General features: G+C 40.2%; 1 protein-coding gene across 3 annotated transcripts in view; it reads right to left on the bottom strand.

The window, feature by feature from the left end:
• Window positions 1–27,715, bottom strand: part of ADAMTSL1 (ADAMTS like 1) — a 920,800-nt gene that overhangs the window by 374,229 nt on the left and 518,856 nt on the right. The window contains exon 1 of one of the 3 annotated variants that reach the window (XM_032306887.1): window positions 10,851–11,054. The exons of the other annotated variants lie outside the window; for them this stretch is intronic. Within the exon in view, the coding sequence (XP_032162778.1) occupies window positions 10,851–10,916 (66 nt within the window). The 5' untranslated portion in view covers window positions 10,917–11,054. Of the gene's footprint in view, window positions 1–10,850; window positions 11,055–27,715 lie in introns of those variants that run through there. 3 annotated transcript variants of the gene reach the window in all.

Raw genomic sequence — 27,715 nt, forward strand, 5'->3', positions numbered from 1 at the left:
AATGGTTTCCGCAGAGGAAGCTAAACCTCTTGAGGAAAAAAATCTACTATCATTAGTGTTCTGTGTGCCACTGATTGGCTTTTTACTCCCTTGAACGAGAGCCTGCTTTAAGCGTAGTTCTAATGTGGAGAAGACAGGTGTTTAACATATCAATAAACACAGAGACAAAGTAATAGCTGCCTTAAACTTATGTCAGTATGACTAAAAAAGAGGATTCCAGAAAATAAAAGAAAGCAGAACGCGAAGAAGCGAGCTTAAATATAAATCTTGAGAGTTTTAGAATTTTTCCTACACATTCTTTCTTGAATCACAATAAATAATGAATTAATGTGTCTATTTCTTTAGGCAGAGACCCCCTTACATCAGCGATAGTTAAATACACAGTTTAAAGAAAATAATACCATGACAGCAACATAAAACCAATGGCCAATTAATTCCTGTCTCCCTGCTCCCCTTCTCAATCCTTTCTGACATTTTATGTGGAAAGACCTGTCTTTAGAACCATGTCTATTTTGTTCGACACAGTGTACCCAGGCTCTCATTGAATATGCTAATTTGCACCGAGGGAAGGGAGGGGACTAACATTTCTTGGTTACTTACTACGAGCGAGGTCCCACGTGAAATTATTTCCCCATAGACTTCACCATGTTTTTCACATTTTTCGTTGATATGGAAAGCAAGATAAACAAGCTCTATTGATACGACACAGGTTTAGGGCCAGCGACAAGTTTTACAGACCCTAATCCTCCCCACCCCCCACTTTCTTGATAGGTTATCTTCATGTTTATAAACCAACGATGATCCTTGAGTTTTTACTCAGGATGATTTTCCGGCAGCTTCATGGATTCCCTGGTTTCTTCTGCATATGACATTTCAACATTTCAACCCCTCTCTACCAAGGCCAGCTTGGCTGGCTCTTATTTAAAGGTCCCAGAAGACATAACAGAAAGAGAACGAACTGTTTTTTCAAAGTAGTACAGACTCGGGGCCTCTGACTGGCTCAGTTGGTTAAGCATCTGACTCTTGATTTAGGCTCAGGTCATGATTTTAGGGTCATGAGATGGAGCCCTGCCAGGAGCCCTGCACTGGGCTTGGAGCTGTGCTCAGGTTCCCTCTCTTCCTTTCTCTGCCCTCCTCTCCCTCCCCCGCACCTTAAGCTCTCTCTATAAACGCAAAACAAAAACGAGGGAGTACAGACTCAAATGAAAGAGATCCAGATTCCGGGATCTGGATCCTAACTACTAGGTTTTCCTGGCAAATATGTCTCAAATCTCTTTGTAAACATTTATATTTTACATCTGATTAGCGGCAAACTGAAAGCACTGGGTTAGGTGATTAATTCATTTATTCATGAACACTTTGTATAAATCAAACTCTTTGTCTGGTGTGGGGGATATAATTATATCCAATACAAAATAAAACCAAATGCCTGCCTTCAAACAGATCCCAGTTAGTTAAGGTCACACTGTATGCCATCTCAGAGATTTCTTTCCGTTCTAAAATGCTGTGAATTTATGCCCTGGGGATCCAAGTATCAGTGAAACTCTCTTTGTAATAGTAATATCAAAGCATGTTTGTTACCTCGGACTAGCTACAAGCAACAACGTCAGAATAAAAGCACGTGGCCCATCAGGGAAATTATATTTGGTTTCAATGACAAATGGTTGTAACAACTAGAATGAAAATACAAACTATTAAAAACAAGAAAAAACAAAACAAAAAAACAAACTAAAAAAAAACCCTTTCCCCGAAATCTCATTCTGGCACCTGAACAGTAAGGGTTCTTACTGTTTCCATTTACTTTTTCATTTCTGGGTCTGCGGATCAAGTACAACATTTGCACAATACCCCCACACACTTCATATGGGGACTGAGACGAGGCGGCTGAGCAGGCTCAGAAACTAGACATCCTCCCATACCTTAAGATGGGAACCAAGTGAGGTCTATTTATTTTATTGGACAGTTTGAATTTATTATAGGTTGCTCATAATTTCCTGTCTCAATTCTTTAGTGCTCTTGGAATTGATGTCAGGATGTCTTAGGTTATCATACTCTTTCCCTCTTCTGTCCCAACATTTATGCCAACAGACTGAATTGACTTAGAGAAAGTCCCTGGACAAAAATTGAAGGGGAAAATACCCAAAGCTTTAGTTGGAGAATGGCAGAAGCTTTGGAAAAAAATCTGAAAAAGCAATGAAGATGAAAATGGAAACTCTGTGAAAATTAATGTAGTGTAGAATTGGCGAACATACCACTTATTTCTTTAAACAAATAGAAGAAAGAACCCGCTTATGAAGTGCACCCAAATAATTCACAGGTGGTGAAACTATTAGAGTCTTGCAATTTCTTGCCTCAGAAGTGGAATAAATCTCCTATATTATAAATGGTCTATGCTCCCACATGTGATTTTTCTGCTATTCCCTTTATTTCAACTGTCCCCCTTTGCATGCACCAGGCCTTTCTGGTTTTATTATAATTAATTTATTTCAATAAGAATTGTAGAGAAAAATCTCAGGACGCAGGTAGATGTAACTACTAAAGCAATAGGACAGACAGAGATAAGATCCCAAATGGAATATGCTTGTTTTTTACACGGATCTTTTGGCTGTTATAAAATAAGCACAATGTAGCAGAAACTGCATCAGATCAAAGTCTGCCAAAGTGATCCCCAGTCAAATTGGGGCAGATTAAAACGCCCTCGCTGCTGGTCACCCCTAATTAATGGTAATTCTCACAATGATAAGAATTTGTTTTGAGGAAAGCTTTTCCCTGAGGAATTTGTCTTAACTAAAAAATGTTCTAGTGTGTTCTGCGACACAAACTGATATTCTGAACTGTGGAAATTGGAAACAAATTTTAATGTCTGAAGCCAAGTACTGTCTGATAATATCCATAAAGATAATACACATTAATAATCTGTGGGAAGCTGTAATTTACATTGATACATGTGTAGGATTAAACAGATAGGGTCTACACAGGTACAGAAGAGTTCCTTATAAGACAAGCCAGTTTGTTGGGCAACTGAAAATAGTCATGCCCATCAGAGAACCATTCCCTACAGAAGAGTGCTTGTGAAAATTTTTAAAAATAACTACAACAAAATGTCCAGTGAACTACCAAGCTCCTTCCTCATTGCAAGAACTGTCTTTATTTTCCATGGACCCTGGCTCTGTGTTGAGTATACAGTTGGTGACAGATAAATGCCACGAATGAATGTAATCACTTGAAATTTTAGAGTACTCTATAGAGTTTACAAAACACCTCAACATTTAATGCCACCTTTCTCTCTCCCGACATCCGGGAGAGTTAGGTGGGATGGGCAATCATAACACCCAGATGAGGAGCAGAGCAGGAGTGAGTTCTGTGACTAGAGCAAGATCACAGAGGTGATCTACCCATGTTACAGCCCGGATGGTTACACTCTAAAACCAGTGCTTTTTCACGACACCTGAGACAGCTGCAAAAAAGTGTATTAGAGATAGCTGTGACTAGGTTTACTCAAGATAGACATTTCCCTTTGGATGTTGCTGTGTGAAATATCTGGGAGTTTCACGTTTATGTGTCTGTTCCCCTTCCTGTCACTTGCTCACTCCTTCATCTACTGACATTCTGTCTGGAGAGCAACTTGGTGGATGCCTCGGTTTCTGCCTCTCCATATCTCTTTCTGTTTTGTTGGCCTTCCCTTTGGTCTGGAGGGTTCTATGTCCTTGGCTGGGGTGGTTGGTCTTGTTCTGCTCCAGAGATTCTGACCATTTACCACAGCCCTGCCACTCCTCGTTCTTTTCCCCATTTTTAACTGTGCCACTAATTCCTGGATTCTCTTTGAAAAAGGAGCATGGTCCCATTTCCCTGTTTGTCCTGTAGTCTTTGTGGTGTGCAACTTATTGTATACTTAGAGCGTGCTCAGGACTCAGGGGGTATGTAGTGAGTTACACACCACAAAGATTAAACCATCATGAAGATGACATGGCATCTTCTCATTTCAATTTTTCCATATAATAAATGGAAAGTGGAATTAAGCCTGACTTACAAGTGAGTATTAGTATGCATGACATCTAAATTTCCAGCACATTTTAATTTTAATTTTTAATTTTGAGATTTCCAGTATAACAAGCAACACCTTTCCTCAAAGGTAAACAAAGGTTTACAAAGGTTTATTTCTTGGTAGTGGGTAATCGAATGTTCAGGTCTGGGGCTCTGCTCCAGGAAGTCATTCAGGGACCCAGACCTTCTACTTGGTGGCTCTGTCATTCCCTAAGGCCTTGAAGTTTTCTGTTGGTGTTTCTGCATCCAGCAGGCAGGTAAAGAGAGACAGAATGCAGAGTGCTGGGTGGATGGCATGGCAGACGTACATCCTAGAACTGCTACCTGTCACATCTAACTCCATTCCACTGACTAAAACTCAATCACATCGCACCATCCAATCATGGAAAAGGATGAAAAATGCAGTTTATTTTTGTGTCCAGTCATAAAAACAAATGACTTGGTGAATCCATAGCATTATCTTTGCTAAACTGAGACTTTATGGCTACCTTCCAGTTTTATAAGAGTGTGCCAAATAGGATTTTCTTCCTGAGGGCAAATTTCATAAAAGGAGAAATATTTCATAAAAGGAGAAATATTTGATAACCAAATGGATTAAAAAAGACATGAAACATGCAACATTCATTCTATTTATCAGCAGCAAAAGGGATTGTTATTCACTTTTTGTCCATTGTATGGATGTACATGTTTAAGAAAGAAAAAAGAGAGAGAAACAAAATATTTGTCCTCTCTTTAGAATTTATTAGGTTGTTGAGTTGGTCTTACCCAAGCCAGAATTACTGAAATGTCTCACAGGTAAAATGGATGTTCACCTATTTGTACTTTACCATCTTCTAAACCTTTTTTTTTAAAGATTTTATTTATTTATTCAAAAGAGAGAGAGAGAGAGGCAGAAGGAGAAGCAGGCTCCCCAATGAGCAGGGAGCCCCAGGAGGGACTCGATCCCAGGACCCCAGGATCATGACCTGAGCCAAAGGCAGAGGCTTAACCATCAGATCCAGCCAGGTGTCCTCTTCTCAACTCTTCTTGCCAAGTCTCTCTTATTCATCCTTTTATTCATCCATTCAACAACATTCACTGAAGTCTAATTACCAGGCATCCTGACAGAGGTGGGAGGGACAAGTCACTCCTGCTACCACCCACGGTTTTGTGGAGTGGACAGGAATGGAAACACAGTAGGAGAAATACAGTGACAGAAATAAATGTGAGGGGTGCCTGGGTGGCTCAGTGGGTTAAGCCGCTGCCTTCGGCTCAGGTATGATCTCAGGGTCCTGGGATCGAGTCCCGCATCGGGCTCTCTGCTCAGCAGGGAGCCTGCTTCCCTCTCTCTCTCTCTGCCTGCCTCTCTGTCTACTGTGATCTCTCTCTGTCAAATAAATAAACAAAATCTTTAAAAAAAAAAAAAAAAGAAAGAAAGAAATGTGAGGGAGCCCTAGAACTAGAAGAAATGACATCTTAAAATATTGTAGATTACAATTTTTTGTGTTTCTGACAAACAATCGCTAAATGCTCCCCAAACATCGGGAGGATTTGGGGTAGGGTAGTCAAATAGACGTTATGGTATTTCTCCTAGAGAAGATTGTAGTAGTTCATAAGATAAGCTAATATGTCCATGACTGAAATAGAGATCATGAATAAATGTAGGAAAATATCCACACTGATTTATAAACACTGAGCCTCTGGAAATCCAACAAATAGCAAGCCAGAGGTCACTGGTGGCTACAGACCACTACCATCGGGATAGCTTCTTGACTGACAGAACCAGAAAATTCCTAACTGCCTTCCACATGCTGGGTGCTCCAGTTAACAAAATCTCCAGGGAGGGGAAACCAGAACAGTTAAGCTTTATTCAATGTAGGTTATAATCTTGAAGTTCGGGAATTGGGGAGATTTAGTCATTTATTTTTGAGCTCATGGAAAGAAGGGGTTGATAGCAACAGCTTACCCCGGTTAACAGGCAGGCTCCCCACACAGCTGTGCTGGCCTATTTCAATTAGGATCTTTTAGGACTGACATCACCTCTGGTATGCCAGTCCTAAGCCGTTCATGAGCCAGCACTGCCGATCAAGCCAAAATTCAACCACACGGTATGGTTTTTATGATGGAGACAGAAAACGACATGAACTTGTCTCATTCTGGTGAAAACACAAAATTGGAAGCCAGCTCTCCAGAAGAAGAAAATTAGTAAAAACAGCAAGCCTGTAAAACTTGATTTAGACACATTTTCCTCTGATTATCTCAATGCACTTAACTGGTAGGTTATTCATGATGATTCAAGGAATGCGCTCTCTCAAGAAAAGGCAAGGGCCCTCATGCCAGGCGAGGTCACTTCTCGGCCACTCTACTCATGAGACCACAAGAAACGGGAGAATATGCAGAATGAGGGAAGGGTAGAATGAAACAATGAGATATGAGAAACTTAAACACTTAGACCTGGAACCCGAACTAGACAATATTAAAGCAGAGCTGCCACTTGACCAGAGAAACTGGACTGTATACGTGAAGGGAACACCACGTGTGTGGAGAATTAGCGAGCCAGGTAGTCGCCTCTGTGAGTCCTTTCCTCCCCCAAATTAGTTCACAAACAGCTCTGACACATGTGTGTAAAAGCCCTTCTATTAGGTGCTGCACGAAATGCAGACATTCAGAGGACACGATATTTTCCCCAAAAGAGTCTAAAATTATATTTTGATTAATCTGTAATAAAAGGGAGAACCAAAGGTCCAGACCATGTCTCCTCCAGACAATTCCTGTGCAAAATGCAACCACACAGATGAGTTTCTTGTTTTGTTTTGTTTTAAATGAGTAAGGTACAGTGGTTAGCCACATTTTACTGATTAAAACTACACAAATGCTGACCTTAATTTTGTTATTATTTGAACTTTGTGGGGCATCTGAGTTTGAGTAACAGCCTACACCATGGTGTGCTAGAGGACCACTTTCCATCTTATTCACACATAATGGTAAAGCAGAATCAAAATGTATTAGCACTTTTATAAATGCACAATCGAATATGTCCACAAGTTCATTTTCTCTCTCTTTTATCCAAAGTTTTTAATATCCAGGAGGTATTTCAAGGAAAACTTCCCTGGTGTAACAGAATTCTTTTGTAGTTCACTAGTGACCACTATTGGACATACTTCCTTCCACTTCCATGAAGAAATAGCACTGCTTCATATGAAAATAAGAAAAGGGGCCAGAAAATGGTCCTGAACAGATCGAAGCACTAAAAACAGGAGTCCGGGGAAACAAAACTGCAGCTGACCATGTCTAGACAAGAAACTTCACGAAAACATGAAGAAAATAATGTATATATAAATACCTCACTATGTTCTGTAGATTCAGGTGAAAATCCTCAGCTTGATTTAAAAACAATCTGGGCAGGCAAATAAGAAATAGATGTAGAGAGAACAGTTATAGAAAGATACCTGTGTGTGCGTGCGTACACACATGTGCGTGCATACACACACACACACACACACACCACTCATTGGAGCAGCCCACAATCTGCTGTAAATAAGGGATTTAATATTCATTCCACAAGCTAATGGTGCTTCTCGCCATCCAAGATAGATGCACTTAGATAATAGTGGAGGACAGTGCCAGAGCGACCGAAGGGAATGGGCTATTGTGTTTGACTAGTTTCCATGTATAAATTAGTGCAGAGAAGAAAAAGAAATTCAACAGAAAAACACATGTACTTTATTATAATTCCGAGTGTTACTCTTGCAACTCCCACAATAGCAGGCGAAAGAGCTTAAAACCACTTAAAAGAAACAAAAAGCAAATGCAAATTTGATTAAATGCCTTTCTGACAAGAAGTGATTTGACTTCAAGTTTGGAGGGACACATGTGTCAATGGCCGGTCATGGTTTTTGCCACATTCCTTTTGAGCTACACAGTTGGGACAAAGGAGGGAGAGTGAAAGAGGGGAGCAGGGTAGGAAGAGTGAGGAAGCCGGGTGATGTGGCTTCGTCTGACCCAAATATCAGGGTGAAATCTCCTGATCAGTATACTATCCTATTGTGTGCCCAGAGTACAAAAGAAGTCTATGAAGTATGAGCTTTGCAGGAAAATATGATACAAAAGACACGGGGACCTCATTCTTTCAGGAAGCATGCTCCAAGAGGAAAGGATTTTGACAAAACTGAGGGTGAACAATATTCGATATTCACACACCCCCAAGAACGAAGCCATGATACAGATGGTGCAGCTGTCGGTGACAATGAACATGGTTTTGAGATAGAAACTGGACTCACCACTAAACAAAAAGGATGTCTTCCATTTAAGTTAAGTTAAAATTAAAGTCAAAAGTCAAATAAATTGATTATCAGAGTAGATAGACTCTTCTAATGTTTAAAATGGTTAGGGGAAAAACAAGCCACCTAGTTCAATTTCTCCAGCCAGATCGAAGGTCGAGCTTGACAATGTCACACTTCTAGGTCTAAGTCAACGGCTGATGAGGCTCTAGGTCACTTTCTCTTAGGCCCATCATTTAATTGTGGTTACAGAGCTGAAGGGGGCAGTGCATGAGCCAAAGTAGAAAGTGTCCATGACATTGCATGTCGCTTTAATGGTCAAGATGAGGCTAAAACCCTAAATGTCTCCAACGAAGACTGGGGACCGACTTAACATCATTGCTTCCATCACTGCTAAACATTTTACAACCACAGTACAAAGCAACCAAGTTATCTTCTCTCCATTATTTGACCTTTGCTTTCAAACATAAGCTTGTTCCTCTATCTGCAAAATAGGTTAAAAAAAAAATGTCTATTTGTAAGATGATTGTGCAGATTCCTTGTAACGCTTTCCAAACAACTGGCCTGGTGTTTGGCACATTTAGACATAAAATCCGTGGAAGGTACTACCTATGCTGTTATTACTCTGCACAGGGTTTTCTCTTGGTGCTCACCAGTCTGTTCTTGTGATTCTCAGAATCCCAATTCATTTAAATACAGACTTAAACCAAACCTGGGTTTGACTTTATTTTATCCTCACAATACAATTATTGTGATTTAAACAAAGTATGTTTTGTGTTTTAAATCTGATATAAACAGTTCCTTTTTTTCCCCATGTAAGTCTAATTATATGCTCAAATACAGATACTAGCATTCAAGATGTCAAGGAGGGATCTAATGCAGTTACCAAATGGGTAGCAAAGCAGTCTATTTCTGAATGGGACAGTTTTTCCAAAATATGATGAGATCATATTTCCATATGAAGATATGAGAAAAGCAACGTGTACTGGTAATTGGCTTTATGATGTAATTAAATGGGGGAACAAACACACACTTTTTTAAAAAAAATCACAAAGAAGGAAAGATGAGGCAAACTAATGGTGTGTATATAAGTAACACATCCCATATGGAAAATATGAGACACCTTTCATAAATTGCTTGCTCCCTGGTCATAAGGCACACCTAAACATTCTGCTTTTCATATTCCTCACAACAGCTAAAACTTCGTCCGTTCCTGCTTAAAATTCAGCATGCCTTTAAATGTCTTTGAAAATCTGAAAATATGCTTCTATATTTATAGCATTTGCAGCACAGCATTATGATTTCTTGGCCACAATGATGCAAATAAGAAGTGAGACTGTATAAAATATTTAAACACTGTCTGATTACTCTAGCTGATGAATCTTTGTGGAGCTTTTCAATTTGTACCAAATGGCTTGCTTTCCTTCTTCAAAATCATAGCACAGATCAAATTTGTCAGAGTCTAATCAGAACATAACATTCCTTTAGCATCAACGAATCGATGCAACCTATATATTCGTTACGTTTTTACCTTGCTCCCTTCTTGCCTTATAACCTTCCGAGGAAGTGCTGGCACGCCACAAATGTGACAAGGAGAGCTACAATCACGTTTGTTTGGAATCGATGTGTGCAAATGTTGGAATCGAACCTTCAGATGAGGTTTATGAAGCTGCCTGCCCAGAACGCTCTGGTTTAAAAAAAATGTGCATTGCTATTAATATTTTGAGTGTAGATTTTTTTTGGACAGTCCATGTTCATTTTCTGCCCATAAAACCAAGTATGAGTCACAACGGAACATTTACTTTGAGTCAAAAATGCAGTGTGTGCTGATTCTAGTACAGAGCATCTTATCACTGTGACTATGGAAAGCAGCCACGCGCGCACACACACACATACACACACACACAAAGTCAGCATTTTCTTCTTCTTTAAGAGCTGATCTGAGATCAAAGACCATAATCCTCAATTCATAAATACTAGCATTAACTTGTATCCATAGAGGAGTTACAGTAATTACGAGCTATAATCTGGGTTGGCTGCAAACAGTCTCTCCTTCCCTCTTTTACCTGGTTCCCTAGCACGTGTGCAGAGAAGGAGAAGGAGTCATAAAAGGCAGTGGGGAGAAAAGCCCCTTGCAGCCCATCCTTCAAAAATTCCAGGAACACCATCGTGACTGAGTTTGATTTCAGGACGTCTGTTACCCAAATTCCAAGCATGCACACCACGTTATTTACACAGTCCCCAGCTCACCGAACTCTATGCAGTAGATCCCAAAGCTGGAGTCTGGAGATTATTATACACCTCTCGCTATCTCCCAAAGTCAAGCGCACTTTATTTGGCTTGGAAAGCTGGGGTTCAAGTTCTGAAAGAAGTTTTTCCTTCTCCTTCTTCTTCTTTTTTTAATCGTGTAAATTATTTCACCTGGTGTTTGAAGATCAAGACACACACACACACACACACACACGCACACACACATATACACACTACCCCCCAACAGCACCCAGACTAAGTGGCAATAGCCACGTATTGAAATGAAAAGGCATTTACCAGGAGCAGGAAAGCCAGGAAGAGGAGCGGTGTGCCAGGAGTTGCCCGACGACGGCAGCGTTCCATGCTTGGATCCTTGCCGGAATCCGAATCGGACACTGAATAAGCTGCTAAGTGCTCCTCTGCCTGCTGTCACATCCAGTCCTGGTGCTAACACTCCAGCCCTGCCTATCAGCTTCCATCAGCCCCGCTCACATTTCCTGACCGAGGGTGGGTGGGTGGGTGGGGGGTAAGCTGAATGGAATCTCTCTCGGAGCAGGCAGCCAGCCAATCAGGCTCCTGCTAATCAGACATGCTGAATAACAAAGCCGGGGGGACAGAGAGAAAGTGTAACAGTGCGAGCAAAAAAAAAAAAAAAAAAAGGGGGGGGGTGGTACGGGACTAAAAAGAAAGGCGAGCGGAGCGTGCGGCCAGTAGCAAGAGAGAAATGCAAAAGATGCCGAATTGCAAAAGATGAAGCAAAGCCCTCTCCTTGAAACTAACCTGGTTGGTTCTTTGTTGAGATACCTTTCTGTTTGCCATTTGCTTGTGCGGATGCCTGTTGCTTTGTAAAGTACAGTAGCTCCCTGTGACTCTGTATTGTTCCATTCAGGAGAGAAACTTAATCCCTGTCAATATATAACATATGCTATAAAGGGAAAGAACCAGAGACAAAAACTGACTTAATGGGCCGTTGAAACGTGTTCTGTACAGCCGCTTTCTTCCTTTTCCATGAAGTTCCTCTATTTTCTCTCCTGACTTGGAAAAGGGAGGCTATATAAGTTTTTGGAGGTTCCTTACTAAACCTAAATAGTGACGTAAGTCACCTTTGGGTATTAATGACTTGATCTGGGGGGGGGGTGGGGAGCAAGTTGCTTCCTTGTAAAGTGACTATTTAAAATATCCAAGGTTTACAGTAAAGGCACAATTAGAAACCTAGATCCCCTGGTTTAAAAAAAAAAAAAAAGCCCTTTAACAAAGACTGGGATGAGTGGGGCTGAAATTTGGGGCTGAGGAACCGCCTGGTTTTGACACACTGCCAACTCTCAACTATCTGCTTTGGCAGGGGCGGGAAAGAAAGGATGAATTAAATCCTCAGTTAATCCCCAAACCTTTTAACCAACCGTTTCAGCCTCCTCCTTATCCGAGTCCTTTATCAGAGCAGCTACAACTCGGCGGCAGAAAGGGCTGAAGGGAACCCACCTCCTCTTCCCTTCTACTGCTGCAAGAGGCTTGGACAGGAGAGGCTCCCGAGGAAGTGCTAATGAGCAGTGAAATGAGGACAAGGCCAGGAACAGCAAAGAGAAGGTCAGGAAGTGTCTAGTCTGGGTAATCCACCAGCAATCAAGACTTGACTCTACCGGAGGAGGATTTGATGACAGTTTTAGGGAAGTGTCAAGTGTCAAACAAGGGACGTCTTTCCCCTTATCTGCTAAAAAAAAAAAAAAATCATTGAGTGTTTGAGAGAATGAAATAGCAAACTTGACCTTCCGTTTCTATAGGTGTGTTGCCAGGATGTTTTTCCTTTGTAGATTTCCCGATAGCCCAGAAACACACATGGTGGAGGCCAAAGACGTTCCTCTCATTAATAAAAAATACTGACAAGTGTCGGGAAACACACAACTATGGAAAACCTGATCAAGCCATAATGGGCATGTGAGTACAGGCAGGTCTGCCCATATACATACCTGCAGCATTGCTTCTCAGAAGGGGGAAGAAAAGCAGCTTGTTCAATGTCAGGTTACTTACTTCACACGGTCTATCAAAGACAGAAGAGATTTAAAATTCCCATTTTCAACCCGCTAGGAAAGTCAGGGGGTACAGGGATCCACCTTGCCCCTCACTTAGAAAAATGGACAGTAAAAATCCACAACACAGAGATCTTATTTTGAAGTATGTTGTTCCCTTTCAGAGAGAATAGTTTTATAAACCTGTGAAAAATCAGCTAATGCTCACAAGTAGATGTAAAACTGTTTTGCTGGTGTTATCTGAAATCATTCTATTAAAGAAATGGAGTGATGGAAATCAACTTTCATTCATAAAGCTATGTTGTCTATCTTTCCTTTACACCTTAGAATTTTCTATTCCAGGGTTTTTTCCCCTCTATCAGAGTCATTAGCTGAAGAGTTCCAACTAGTTCTATAAAATGGGATATTTTATTGAACACCACTTTCTCCCTTTTCACAAGCAACCATCACTCAAAAGCACATCCAAAGGGATGAACAGGTGAGGGGAGAAGGAATAGTAGTGGCAAGAGTAATGATATGATATCATTTGCAGAATAATAGGGGAAAAATTGGCCTTCTCAAAGAGTAACTGCTAGCTACTAGTAATGCTCATCTAGACTCCTTCCTACTTTGGAAATAAACAATACCTAAATATGCCGAGTCTGAGATTTCTGCCTTAGAGTTTTGATGGATATGTTGATGTCTAGCATGGTGGTCACCTTTATGTCCTTACAGTCTCTGGATACTGTGATATTTTTGAGTCAAGCCCTCAACCATCTATTGAGTGCCCAGAGGACACCCACCACAATGTCTCTTGCTTCTGGTCTCAGTACTCCTAGCATTTCCTTTCCTGTTGGAGATGCCCAGGGAGACTAGGAAAAGCAATTGCATGGTCAAACATTACACAGTGCAGGGGCGCTGGGGTGGCTCAGTGGGTTAAGCCTCTGCTTTTGGCTCAGTTCATGATCTCAGGGTCCTGGGACTGAGCCCCACATCAGGCTCTCTGCTCAGCAAGGAGCCTGCTACCCACTCTCTCTCTGCCTGCTTGCTGTGATCCCTCTCTTTCTCTGTCAAATAAATAAATGGAGTTTTTAAAAAAATTACACAGTGCAGGGAAAACTCTAAGCTCACTGTAATTTTAGAAAAAAGAGAACAAAACCAAGTTGGGGGAGGGTGATTGGGGTAAATTTGGGAGATGAGCTATTTTTGATAATTACTGAAGTTTATGTTGTCTCTTTAATAGCTGCAAAAGGTTTTACACCCACAATCTCACTTGACCTTTATGATGACTCTGTGAAAGCATTTAAGTACTTACCCAATTTTATAAACATGGAAACTGAGGCTCAGACGACTTAAATGACTTGTCGTGGGCCCCACTGGCTAGAACTGGCCATTGAATAGGGCCTTCTGACCCTGAATCACTCTTCTCTCATATACACGTACTTCCCTATGTGTATGCACGCAAGTGCATTATATCTCTGTGTGTGTATATGCCTACACACCCACATGCACACTTCCAGAAGCTGGCAGTGGTATCACATATATCGGAGGGTGATGCTTATAGTGAAGGAGGAGCAGAAGGCAGGCTACCCAGGTTTAACCCTGGGTATATGTTCCCTGACAATGGAATATATCTTATTTTAATCTCCAATTTCTCTGTCTCCCACCTTTGTCATCTCTAAAACTTTTTCCATTGCCAAGGAAAAATAACATAAAACCGAGGTGATCTAGATCCTTACTAACAGCAGCCCCGGGAAAGGCCCCTTATGGCATGGGAGCAGGGCGTTGGCCGAGAGCCTTTTCCCTGGGCAGGTATCTACATTAAAGCTGTCTGCTAATGTCTAAGCAGCAGCAGTGGCCCCAGCTGCCATAATACTGGTTACTGGCTCCCTGTGCAATATATTAGGTGAAATGAAAGCAGAAGCAAGCGAGAGAGTGTCAGGGCTGTCTGAAGCATCATTCCAAATGGTATAGATTTAACAATACTTAATTTAAAAAACACCAGCTTGGACAGGAGCAAGCTGTTAACATTCAGTGTGCTTTATGGCAGGAAAGAGTGAGCTAAACTCTCAGAATTTCTCTCTCTGGGGAGAATGCATTACAGCATTCACGCCAGAGCCACCTGTCTCCTCCTTGCTTGGCCCTCCAGTTGCAGCAGTTGGGAGTGGAGAGGGCAGAGAATCTTCTGGAAAAAACTCGGGGGTGGGGGGCCTTGACGAACTGAGTAGGACCTCATCTCCCCTCTTGTAGGAGGTGGTAATGGCAGCACCTGAGCCTTACTATCCTCAAAGGCATGTATGGAAGCTGTTTAATTTCGTGGGATCATTCTGCAAGTTAAGTGGAGGAAACCATGGTGTGGGGATGAATAAGGTGAAGCTACAGGAAGCCCACTGCTACTCTCAGGGGCAGAGCAGGAATCTGAGCCCGAGTCTGGACCTCTTCAATTCAGCTAATTTTCATTTAACACCAAAGAGACTGGAACCTTCGTTGTAGCTCCCAAATCATCTCGCATGAACTCATTGACATGAGCAGAAATTACGCAAGTTAGCGAGTGATTATTATCCTCAATTTATAGTGAGCAAAACTGGTGCTCTTATACGGTAAGGGGACTCATCAATATTACTCACTAGCAGGTGGAAATTTGGAGCTGTATCTAAGGTCTTCCGCCTCGACAACTGCCCGGGAGACGTTGACTGATGAAAATTGCTGCCTTTACTGAGAGTCTCCCATGTGCCAGTCACTGTTCTAAGTACTTAATTATTTTGTATAATCCTCACCACCACCTGATGGGGAGGTACGTCGATTATCCTCAACTAGATATGATTTATGGTCACTTAGCACTCAACATTTGTCCCAGCTACTGCCCTCCTGAAATGCAGAAGCCATAAACCTAGAAACTACATTTCCCAGACTCCCTTGCAGCTAGGGTACAGAGGTATTTTAGATTTGGCTGCCTAGGAGTGCTCCCATAAGATTTAAAGGAAGAAATGGGGAAGAGACCACACTTTGCTTTCTCTGCTCGTTGAAATGGCCTAGAGTAATGCCGTTGATCTGCAATCACCCCAACTAATCACCAGCTTTGTGGGTGAACAGAGGCAAGTTTCCATGCAGTTTAGCAGCTGGCTCATAGAAAGTGGGCCGCCATGTTGCAGACCTTGCATTTCTCGTCATTTGGTGATTTACTGTTTATTGAAGAAGCAGAGCTCCTGTGGTGATCTGTTACTGCAGAGTAGCACGGGAGTTTTCAGGAAGCTCCAACTAGAGCTTCTTGTTGTCAATTCCAACTTCTTTTGTGTTAGTTAATTCCTTTATAATATAGCACTTTCTGCATCAGTTAGCAAGAGGAAATTTAATTCTCTGAAACAGAATCCTTGACCGATATATCTATCCCTTTTACCAGGTGAGAAAACTGAGGCATGAAGAATTGGAGAATTCAATAATTTTCCAAGATCACATGTCCATGAAGGGGAAGAGCCAGGATCTCAGGGGCCATCTGTGTTCTTAATCACTAAGCCACACTACCTCTTGGCAAAGCAGCAGGCTGCAGGAGTTCAGAGAAAGGAGAGATTATTGCTAGTTTGAGGACACAGTAAGGAGGACCAAAACAGAAGAAACAGAAATTGAAAACCATCTTGAGGTATACAGAGACTTTTAAGAGATGCTAAGAAAGGAGGAAAAACTTCGCAGGTGAGGAGGACAGAGTAAGCAGAGAGAAAGCAGGGACATGTAGGACCAAGGCTTCTACTCACCCTGACCCACTATTTTAGGTTGCTTAAAAGGGAAAAATGTAAGTTTTTTTTTTTTTTAAAGATTTATTTATTTATTTATTTGACAGAGAGATCACAAGTAGACAGAGAGGCAGGCAGAGAGCGAGAGAAGCAGGCTCCCTGCTGAGCAGAGAGCCCGACATGGGCCTCGATCCCAGGACCCCGAGATCATGACCTGAGCCGAAGACAGCGGCTTAACCCACTGAGCCACACAGGCGCCCCGGAAAAATGTAAGTTTTTAAATTCTTTGTCTCACAGTCACAAGTCACAACCTTAGTGATCTCTCCGTATAAAGTATCTATGCTTGCATGTTACATAAGGAAGGGACTCAGCAGATTTTAAAATTCGATTTGATTCATCTTGAGTTGCCGAAAGCCCTAAGAGCCTCAGGTTGCATTTCTTTTTATTGTCTACAATGCTTAATTCGGGTCTTCTTACACCGTAGATACCCAGTTAGAATCTGTGACCCTGGCCAACAGTGGAGAGGGATTCTGGAGGCTACTTAGTACAGTGGAAAGAACCCAGAACTTGGAGCCAGAGAGTTCAAATTCTAGCCATTCCCCTTATAGCCAGGAGGGCTTTCAGAAAATAAATTGATAAAAGTCACCAACCTGGCTTTTTGTCTGTTTTTGTTTTAAGCCATTCTATGACGAGTATAAGGGTTAGCATCACAGAGTAGTTGTGGGCTGTGGAGAAAGGTATTTCCAGAGTATAGCTCAGTACAAGGTAAGAGATTAATTAACATTACCATTCTAATTGGTGGGCATATGAGTATCCACAGTACATGCCTTTCAACCTTTCTGTGTGTTTGAAAATTCTAAATAAATTCTGGTTAAAAAATCATCATAATTTAGGTTTGAATTCCAGGACTCTCTTCCCCTGCCCTGAGAAAGCAAACAAACGTACCAAATGCATAACGGCACTGAACCACATGGGGAGGCTAGAATTATTCATTCCTTCCAAACTGGTGATTCTTCTTCTGCCTTTTTCTTCATTGCTGGAGCTGCCTCATGATCACAGAGGTCTGTTACTGAATTAGATTCCACAAACACTTATTGGGCACCTACGGTATACAATGCTTGACAAATATTGTGGAAGCAGGTAAACTATCTCTTGTAGCCTTTTTGACACGGAGAGATACCAGTTTAAGTGCTGAGGTTTGAATTATGGTTGTAATAGTCATATGTTTAACCCAAGTGTAATATATAAATCTAAGGCCCTTGATTCTTAGTTCAGTTACTATTTCCATGACATCATCCTTCTCAGATAAAATAATTATCCCAGAGCCAGACAATAAGGTGAAGGAGTGTTAACAGATTTATAGGCGATACTGAGAGAGTAGAAGGAAAAACCAAAAGCCAAATTCCTCAGCTTGGCATTCAAGGACCTCCCTGATCTGCTTCTAGTCCCAGGATAATAGAAAATCATGCTCCAGCCCAATTGAAATACCTGATATTACCCCAGCGCTCCAAGTATTTCCACTCCTGCGTATATGTTCATTCTGTCCCTTCTGCCTGAAGGTCCTCCTTGTCATCTCTATCTTGCTCAAATCCTTGTTAACCTTTAAAGTGTAGCTCAGACAACTCTTCTACAAAGCCTCATATGAAGTTGGCATTAGATGAATACTTGTCAAATTAACATGTGAGTCGGTGCACATATGCCATGTTTACAGATATGGTGTCAAGAAAAGAAGAAAAGAGGAAACAAAAGCAAGCAGGAAAATTGCAAAAGAAATCCTGGTCTCCAAAAGCTAAATGTAGATCAAAGCTAAAATTAAATTTGAATTTCAGAATAGCAGTTAAGCCATGGAAAATCAGAGTTCTCTTCCTCTAAAATAAAATAGATCGTTGTGAAGACTTCAGTTTTATTTCTGTTGTATGCTGGTTATATTTGCTAATACCAGCTAGATGAATGGCCTCTCTGTTGAGTGAGAAAGATTATCTCATACCACAATTATAATTATAATCAAAGAAATATAATAATTATCAAATAAAGGAATGCTGGAAAAGAACTTATAATTAAAAATAATTTATAGCATAGTTTATTTTATTTTATTTTTTTAAAGTTTTTTTATGTATTTATTTGACAGAGAGAAATCACAAGTAGATGGAGAGGCAGAGAGAGAGAGGGAAGCAGGCTCCCTGCTGAGCAGAGAGCCCGATGCGGGACTCGATCCCAGCACCCTGAGATCATGACCTGAGCCGAAGGCAGCAGCTCAACCCACTGAGCCACCCAGGCGCCCCTTAGCATAGTTTATTTTTTAAGTTTCTGAAAAGGACATGGAGTTTGTGGGTAAAGTTAGATGTTTTATCTTTCCTCCTTCAAAATGGGTGGACTTTTTAAAAAATTAAAAATTTAAAAAATTAAAAAATTAAAAATAAAAAAGGGTGGGCTTTTTTAAAAATTAAAAAAATTAAATTAAAAGTTCATAAAAATTAACATATTAGTTTCATATTATTATTCATATTCATATTATATAGTATTTCATATACATCAATAGTAACATATTAGTATGTTATTATGAATAATAATAGTAACATATTATTAGTTTCAGAGGTAGAGTCTAGTGATTCATCAGTTGCATATAACACCCAGTGCTCATCACATCATGTGCGTACCTTGATGCCCGTCACCCAGTTACCCCATCCCCCACTTACCTCTGCTTCAGCAACCCTCAGTTTACAGCCTGTAGTTAAAAGTCTCTTATGGTTTGTCTCCTTCTCTGATTTTGTCTTATTTTATTTTTGCCTTCCTTCCCCTACGTTCATCTGTTTTGTTTCTTAAATTCCACATATGAGTGAAATGATATATTTGTCTTCTGTGATTTACTTACTTCACCAAGCATAATACCCATAATACCCTCTGGTACCATCCAGGTCATTGCAAAAGGCAAGAATTCATTTTTTGAAGGCTGAGTGGTATTCCATTGCGTGTGTGTGTGTGTGTGTGTGTGTGTGTGTATTCCCATAGTTTGGCTATTATGGACATTGCTGCTATAAACATTGGGGTGCAAGTGCCTCTTTGAATCACTATGTTTGTATCCTATGGTGGCCTTTCTTTTGAAAATACTGCATGGAGGAATTTGGATCTTGGTAAATATGGCAGAAAGAGAAAACATTATATTAGGTAACAACATAGAGAATTGAATACAAGCCCACAACAACAAAAAGTTACCCATCTGCAGGTGCCCTCTGGGGGAAATATGGGGTGTGATTGGAAGAAATAAGTAAAAAAATCCAGAGACTTATCTTTTTTACACATGCATTTCCTAGAAGTCAAAATCCCACATTGGTTTCCCAGCACAGAAACTAGTAGTTACTGACCTTGTAGAATTCCAGCGACAAAGGGGAGAACCCCCATTCCTTCGATATGATTGTAGGTGGGAGCTAATCCTGAAAGCCTTTGGGAGCCGCTGGAGGGGACATGAATCCCAGCCTTGAGGTTTCTTTCATTCAAGGTTAGCAAGATAAATTTGCTGCATGTCGCTTGATCATACCTCTAGGAGGACTGTAGGTGGAGGCGTGACGGGGGTGTGCAAAACGAAGAGGTATTAAGGTCCGAGGCTCACGATGGTGAGGATTTGGGGAAGGTCTGTTTTAGAGAGGCACCTCCTTGTCTGAATGGTCATACAGGCCTAGTTTTGGTTTGTGTGTTTGCTTACATATTTTCCCTTGGCCAGTACCCCCACCCCAACTTACCCTCATGTCCCCTTGCTTTCCTATCACTCAAACTCTGATAAAAATGCACTTGTCAGACTCAGATAGCCTTGTAAGAAGAATGTTCACTGTAATTATATGCATCTACTTTTTTTCTTAATAGACTCGTTTTTAAGGTCCTGCCTACATGTTACGGGACAAAAATTTTACATAGTGTACTAGTGGCAGAAATATTAGCTGTCTCTGGATATCCATTACTGTTTTGCTGCCTTGCTAACACACATACATGTCCAACCAGAAGAGACATATTTTCTGGCTTCTCTTGCAGCCAGGTAATGTGACCATGTGACATGATTCTTACTAAGGAGAAGTAAGTGGAGGTAGAGGATGTAATTCCAAGTTATGTCCTTAAAAAGAGGAGCATACTCTGCTTTACCCTTTCCTCCTCTGTCTGATGGGAATGATGATTAGAAGACTGGAAGAGCCATCTTGGACTGGAGGTGATACTATCATCTGGAGGTGATACTATTCTGGCGGGATTATGCAAAACTATGAAATAACTAGGTCAAACTATATATATAGTCTTCTGTCAGCTTCGAATCTGCGAACAAACATCATTTCTCTGGCTTTGACTAATGGCCGATAACAGAAATGTATATATGTAGCACTCCTGAGATCTAAAATTATCTAGGACAATTTTGCTTACATAGTTTAATTATATAAGAATCCCCTGGCAAATCCTTAGAATATAGTGGTCAAATACAAAACGTGTGTCTTTGACAGGTGCATATGTTTCATTTTTTAGATAATGAGGGCTATATAACTCCCTGAGTTTCTCTCTTTGCTTTGACTACTAGGAATTTCAGAATAAAAATTTGTGCTCAGTGGGTAGATTTTCCCTCAGCCTACGGTTTTAGAAAGAGTTTGTACACTTCCTTGATCTTTACATTCTGTTATTCTATGTAAGTGGTTTGGTATTTTTTGCATTGCAATTTTACCCTAAATAACCTTTTGATTTGTTTGGAAGAAGGCAGGTTATAAGGGTATAAAACAAAATATTGTGATTATAAAAAGGAAGCCATCTGTGGAGCACTTTGAAGGAGATGATAAAATAAGAGTGAGACTTCATGCTGATGAAAACAATCTTTTTCTTTATCCTTATGGTGATTAAACCCATTTTTGTTGCCTTCATGATTTATCAGACTTTTCAAAGCTACCCTACTCTTTCTAAGGTTAACATCTTGTTATCTTTAGTTATTCAGAGAAACTTCAAAATTATTTAAGAAAATTTATTCACTCTGGATTATTATTTCTTATATGTTACTTCCACTGGTATAATGCCATTCGAATGGAAAAATTTGTTCCCTCATATTCAAATTTAATACCTTAGTAGAATTAATAAAATACCACTATCGGTTCCATTAATCTAATGTCTGGTTTAGCTGAAATGATTTTCTCCTGAAGTTACTATTACAGATGAGGTATATGAGGGAGGGATTGGCAATGTCCTGAGTCACCTAACATATGGGACAATGTACTATTTCCATCTGGTTCTAGTTGTCTAAGTTGCTCAAAGCCTCACATTAGTGAAGCTTGGGGTCATGAGAGCACTTTGGCCATATACTGTACAAAAATATTACTGGTCTTAAGAAGCCTGGGAAGGAGAGTTAATATGTCAACTGCAAATCACCATCACAATCAAAAGTAAACTACTCAAACAACTGCAAATCACCACCACAATCAAAAGCAAACTACTCAAACATTAGATGGTCAGCCTTGAAGACAGTTTTTGAGTTGTGTCTGTTCATTCCCAACTTGTGGCACGGCTACCTGACAGGAGGAATCTATTAAATGTTTGTTGAATGTACGAATCATAAAAGCACAAGCCTGATTCCTCAAAAAATTAAACAGAATTCTCATAGGACCCAACAATGCCACTTCTGAATATATACCCCAAATAAATGAAAACAGAGACTCAAACAGATATCTGTATACCCATGTTCACAGCAGCGTTATTCACCATAGCCAAGAGGTGCAAGCAACACAGGTTTCTGTTGACAGATGAATAGATAAACACATAGAGTATATACATACAATGGAATATGATTCAGCTTAAAAAAAAAAAAAAGAGAAGGGACACCTGGGTGGCTCAGTGGGTTGAGCCTCTGCCTTCGGCTCTGGTTGTGATCTCAGGGTCCTGGGATCGAGCCCCGCCTCGGGCTCTCTGCTTGGCGGGGAGCCTGCTTCCTCCTCTCTCTCTGCCTGCCTCTCTGCCTACTTGTGATCTCTCTCTCTGTCAAATAAGTAAATAAAATCTTTAAAAACCAAAAAAAAAAAAAAAAAAAAAAGAGGAAATTCTGGCTCAGGCTACAACATTGAGGAAACTTGAAGATACGTGTGATTCCATCTGTATGGGTCACCTAGAGAAGTTAGATTCGTGGAGACAAAATAGAATAGTCATTACCAGCAGCTGGGTGGGGGCATATAGGGAATTCATGTTTAATGCGTGTAGGGATTTGGGTGGGAAAGATGAAAAAGTCTGAAGATGGGTGATAGACACGAATGTACAATAATCTGAATGTCTTTAATGACATAGAACTGTACTCTTACAAATATTTAAAATAGTAAATTTTCTGTGACATATATTTACTATTATAAAACACTTATTAAGAGAGAAAAAATAATATAAAATAAGATATTTATTAAAATCTGGACATCTAAAAATAAAATAAAATCTGAACATTTATGTATTATGTTTCTTAATGGTAAGATTTATTTTGCTTCTTTTTTACATCACTTTCTTGTATCCACAATATTCCCTTTGGAGAGGAGGTGTGGGAAAATAGTCAGGACTTGTTTTAAAAGTTACACTGTTTAAAAATTAGATCAGACACATGTATTTAATTTTCCATGCCAAAGGACAAGGTTCTGATCTCTTTAAGTGCCCCATGCTACTGCTTGCATGTCACTATAAGGGTTTTATGAAGAGTCAGCAAAACTAATCTGTGGCACCATTTGCTTCAGGATTCTGTAATTATTTCCCCTTCTTTTGGAGGGGAGATTTCTATTGAAATGTGAGTTTGGTCATTGTAGACAAGGATGTCATCCACTGTGTATGTTATAAGAGAATACATCCACTGTGTGGACTTCAGAAGAATTATCCCAGAGACTTCTCGTGGGTGACCCAACAGAGTATTTTCACGGGTCTGTTCAAGGAAGAACTTACTTTTACAAAGAACAAGAGCCATGAAAAGAAGCTGGGGGTAGCGATAGTACCCTGGTGTAAAACCTGCATGTACACCTAGTAAAATTTGGAAATTGAATTCACTCTGCTTCAGATTTCATTTCCCCCCCTATTAAATCAGAGTACGACACAGGCATCACAAAATCTGCCATAAATAATTCTTCACAACCGTCTGCTTCAGTTTGAGTGCCCTGGACTCTCTCCAGCCATAAAACCTGGATCTACTTTTACCACTAAAGAGGATAGTCCTCCCCCACCCCCGGTTGGTTGGGGCTGAAGATGCCGAGATTGAAAACAAGCTCGGTGTTCAAGGAGTTACTCTGCAAGCTACACCTTATACAGCAAACAAACAGGGGTTTCACTGTGGAGCTATGCAAGTCCTTGAAAATCTTGACAAGATTTATAAATAAGATGTGTTGTTTATTTATTATTTTAAAAAACTTTCCATTGTGTTCTTCTTGGTAATGTAACATGATATATATTTTTGCCAAGAATAGGGTGTGGTTGCTCTGAGGCTTAGCCGGATCATGAAATGTCATGCTTAACACTTGAGTCAGAACATCAAAACAATGCAATTCTGGAAAAAGAGTGCCAACAGTTTTCCCACTTCTGCTACATTCAACTCTATTTGATTTGTGAGCATTAGTAGGTTTTCTTGTGACTGTGAGTAGTCATGACTCTGAAAATATTGTTGGCAGCTCTTGAATTTTATACGTGCTTGTTTCATTCTGAGGCAGCCTGACCTCCTCTGGCATTCCTTCTATCCCTCTCTTTCCTTCTCATTTCTCTGTCAACTGTTGTTGGTTAATAATAATGTACTTGCAGGGATTAAAATCAAAGGAAGAATCTTACTTAGGGATTGTACTTCAAAACCATGCGAGCAATGCCCAGCAATGCGAGCTAATGAGCTCACAACTTTTTAAATGACCCGATGAATCCAACCTCGTAAACACTTGTCTCCTTAGTGCTACTGAAGATAAGGAAATCGATTTTTGTAGAGTTTGACACAGTTTGATACTTGTCCAAAGAGTCCGGTTAACTAAACCAGATTGGAGGTTTCTCTGCTCAGGATGGGCCCCTTTGGTATGTTAAGTTCCCTGAGTGCTGAGACTTGATCTTGTAGCTCCAGTGTCCAGAACAGTGCTTGGTACATCTAAGGTATTATAAATATTTATTAATGAATAAAATAACTAAGGAGATAGGGTTCTGAGTACAACAGAGGACTTGAAATCAAAAGATCTAAGTCCATACCAAGAAACTAGTATCCAGAATGATAGATAAATTATGTCCAATAAAGTACCAATGAAGTCTGACCAATGAAATACACATTGTTTACGATGTACTATTTCCTGGAGAGCATAATTTGTAGTACAGAAACCAAGCATTTTATTTTACTCTAAGATGTCCACAGTGAATATAAGTTCTCAAATACTATCTGCTGAATGTCTAAATAATGGCAAAATCCATGCCCATGGGCCAACTGTTTCAGACAGATGGGTGGAGTATGAACGCACAGCTTCTACACTTCAGTTATTATGGTGACTTCTGGAATACAGAGCTAAGACATCAATCCTCGTTCTTCTTTAAATACTAGAAATAACACTTCCTGTGTTTCTATAATATTGAAAAACTTCAGTCCTGTGTTATTTCTGAAAACAGAAGAGTTCTGTTTGTTCAAAATATATCTGCTCATGGCAGCAAATAGTGTTTTTTAAAATATTGTCGATAAGGGAACGAGACCCAGGCTCTGAACTTCTCAGAATGTGCATGGGAATTTTTTTGTCATAAAATCAAAGGACTGGACTAGACTTGCTCGGGTCCCTTTTAGCTCTAAAGTTTTATAACTCTGACTTTAAAAACAAATTACCCATGGGGAACTAGTGTCTTTGTAACACACTCAGAATTTTCATTGTCATTGGACAGATACCCCTCTCTGATTCAGCACATTCTGGCACCAGTCTTGTTTACAGTGTATTAGCCTTCAGCAGGTCTTTTTCTTTTAAGGATGCTCTGAACACCCTGTGAAAGTCACAGAGAGGCTACTACGATCCATAGCTGAGTTTGAAGATTGATATCCTTAAGAGAAAAGACACTAAAGGTCACAGAATGTCAGGACAAAACCAGGTAAAGTGCTCAGATCTCACATTTGTCATTCTGTGGAATGGCTAAAGCGTTATTGCTCAGCTGTGGGTAGTGATCCACCAGTAGGTCATGAAATCAACATAGTGTGTAATGATCAGCATTAAAACAAAAGGAAAAAAAAGAATAGCTCAGAGGAGAATAGAAAATATATAATGTAGTTCATAGAGTTAGGGTAAGTATTGTTTGATGAAACTTTTTTCAGGAATGTGTGTGTGTTTCAGTGGTACGCAAACTGGGTCACCATGTACAATGTATTTCTTCCTGTGGGGCACATTTTAAAAAGTTTGAAAACTGTTGGTTAAAATGAAAACAGCCATTCAAAGACCTTTCAAATTCTGTGATTACTTCTATGAAATCCTATAGATCTCATAAGCACCCTAAGCAATGGTAGCGAAGTGATAGGGTACAAATAGAAATGTTTCTTTCCTCAAGGAAAAGAAGCACCAAACTCACTCATGGATTCTGAACATCAGAAGCCAAGTTCACTGAAACTGACCTCTTCTGTCTCATGGATTTGACTGGAGACAGAGGCAGATCCCCGTTCTGTCCCTGGTGGAGGGTGGATGTCAGCTACGCCTCACAGTGATTATATGTGAGCTCAGACAGAATATAGGCCAGCCAAGGGATTCCTCAAAAAACCCTTTTATTGACACATATTCTGCTCATAGAAAAGTGTAAGTGGGAATTCTCTTTCCATCCTGAGGGGAACAGAAAGGCACTGGAGGTTTCCTCAGCTCTTCCCTCTCCTTTGGCATGCTATATTTCAGTCTACGATTTCTCAGAACGCATTGTGGCTTCTGGAGAACGGGGAGGATATTCTAGAAGGAAAACACCTCATGCAGAAATGCTTCTTTTCATGATGGTGTAAATCTGTAAAACTTTCCTGTAACTTGATTTTACTTTAATTGATGAGTCAGTATTTCCATCTCCTTTTATCTATCAAAACATTTTTTTGGTGTTTTTAAAAGTAAAACCTCAAAGTTAGCTCAATAACTAGACAAGTCCACAGCACTTTCACATACTAAGCAATTATGTACATAGAGCGCATGGAAAAATAGCAGTTTTTCATATGGACATGGAGTTTGATGATTGTGACGTGTGATAAATGAAGGTGAGACAGTTTCTTTTAGGACACACACACAAAATACATACGTTTACTGAGGGGCTGGCACGTGTCAGGGACTCTTCTACAGGAGTGAGTGAGACAGCTAGGGAAGATCCCTGATTTTGTGGTGCTTATTCTAGTCAGGGGAAAAGGTAGCAAAAAAAAATTAAACAGGCAAATGAACAGGGTAATTTCAGATAGTGGTAGGTTCTATGACAAAGAGAAAACAGGAACAACCTCATGGTGTAGTTGGGGTACAAACTGAAATTGGAGAGGTCAATGAGCTTTGAACCAGTGTCTCAGTGAATAAGGAGGTAGTTCAGGTTTCCAGGGAGATTAAGGCAAGTAGGTGTGAGTACTAGAAAATAGCCCTAATTTGAAAAGAAAATGAAATAGAGATGTGTTAACTGAAGAAAAAAATCAGGTAGTAAAAGTTTTTCAGAGATTATTTGAAATTGATCCAAAATGGATCCATTAGGTACTAAGCAAAGCCATTTGCCTTGTTCCAGCTGTAAATAATGCCCCTGGAATTCCAGAAATGGCCTGCCTGAAGAGTAGAGCTCACAACCTTGGTGGCCATGATACGAGATACTGTTTTCCAGAAGGAAAACAATCAAGCAATGAAGAGTACCGAGATGGAATTTGCAACAATTTGTTAGCTTAGAATTTCCAACATGACAGGAAAAGGGTGCATTCACCATGCTTAGGATAGTGGGTTACGAGAGGCTTGCTAAGCACCGAGGCCATCTCTATAGACCTTCGCTACAGTCAGAGGAATAGTTATAGGCTCATCCTTCTCAGAGGAGTATGGAAAACTTGAAGACTATTCAGAGGAAGTCAACAAAGATGATTAAGAATTGAATAATGGGGCCTCTGAGAAAAGGTATAGCCAAACTGGAATTACTTAGCAGGGATTATTTATCTTGGTGAGGGACTCATCCAAGGTGTGGTTTAATATGGCTTTACAAATACGAAAGGTATTGGTGACTAGCTGTTTTTTATGACTTCTATGAAGAGAACAAGTTGAAATGGGAGGGCTTTCCGTTAAAGATAAGAGTTTTTGGAGTATAAAGTATCCAAAACAGAGCCAGTTACCAAGCAAGAATTTGGGGTCTCTTTCTTTAAACTCTAAAACAGAAGCTGTTAAATATCTTTGAACCCCTTCCACATGGATGGGTTTGGTGGTCTTTGCAAGTTCAGTGCAACATTCTGTGGGTATATGTACACTCATGTACTTTTTTTTTC

This window comes from Mustela erminea, chromosome 12, assembly GCF_009829155.1.
Source record: "Mustela erminea isolate mMusErm1 chromosome 12, mMusErm1.Pri, whole genome shotgun sequence".
Lineage (NCBI taxonomy): Eukaryota > Metazoa > Chordata > Mammalia > Carnivora > Mustelidae > Mustela > Mustela erminea.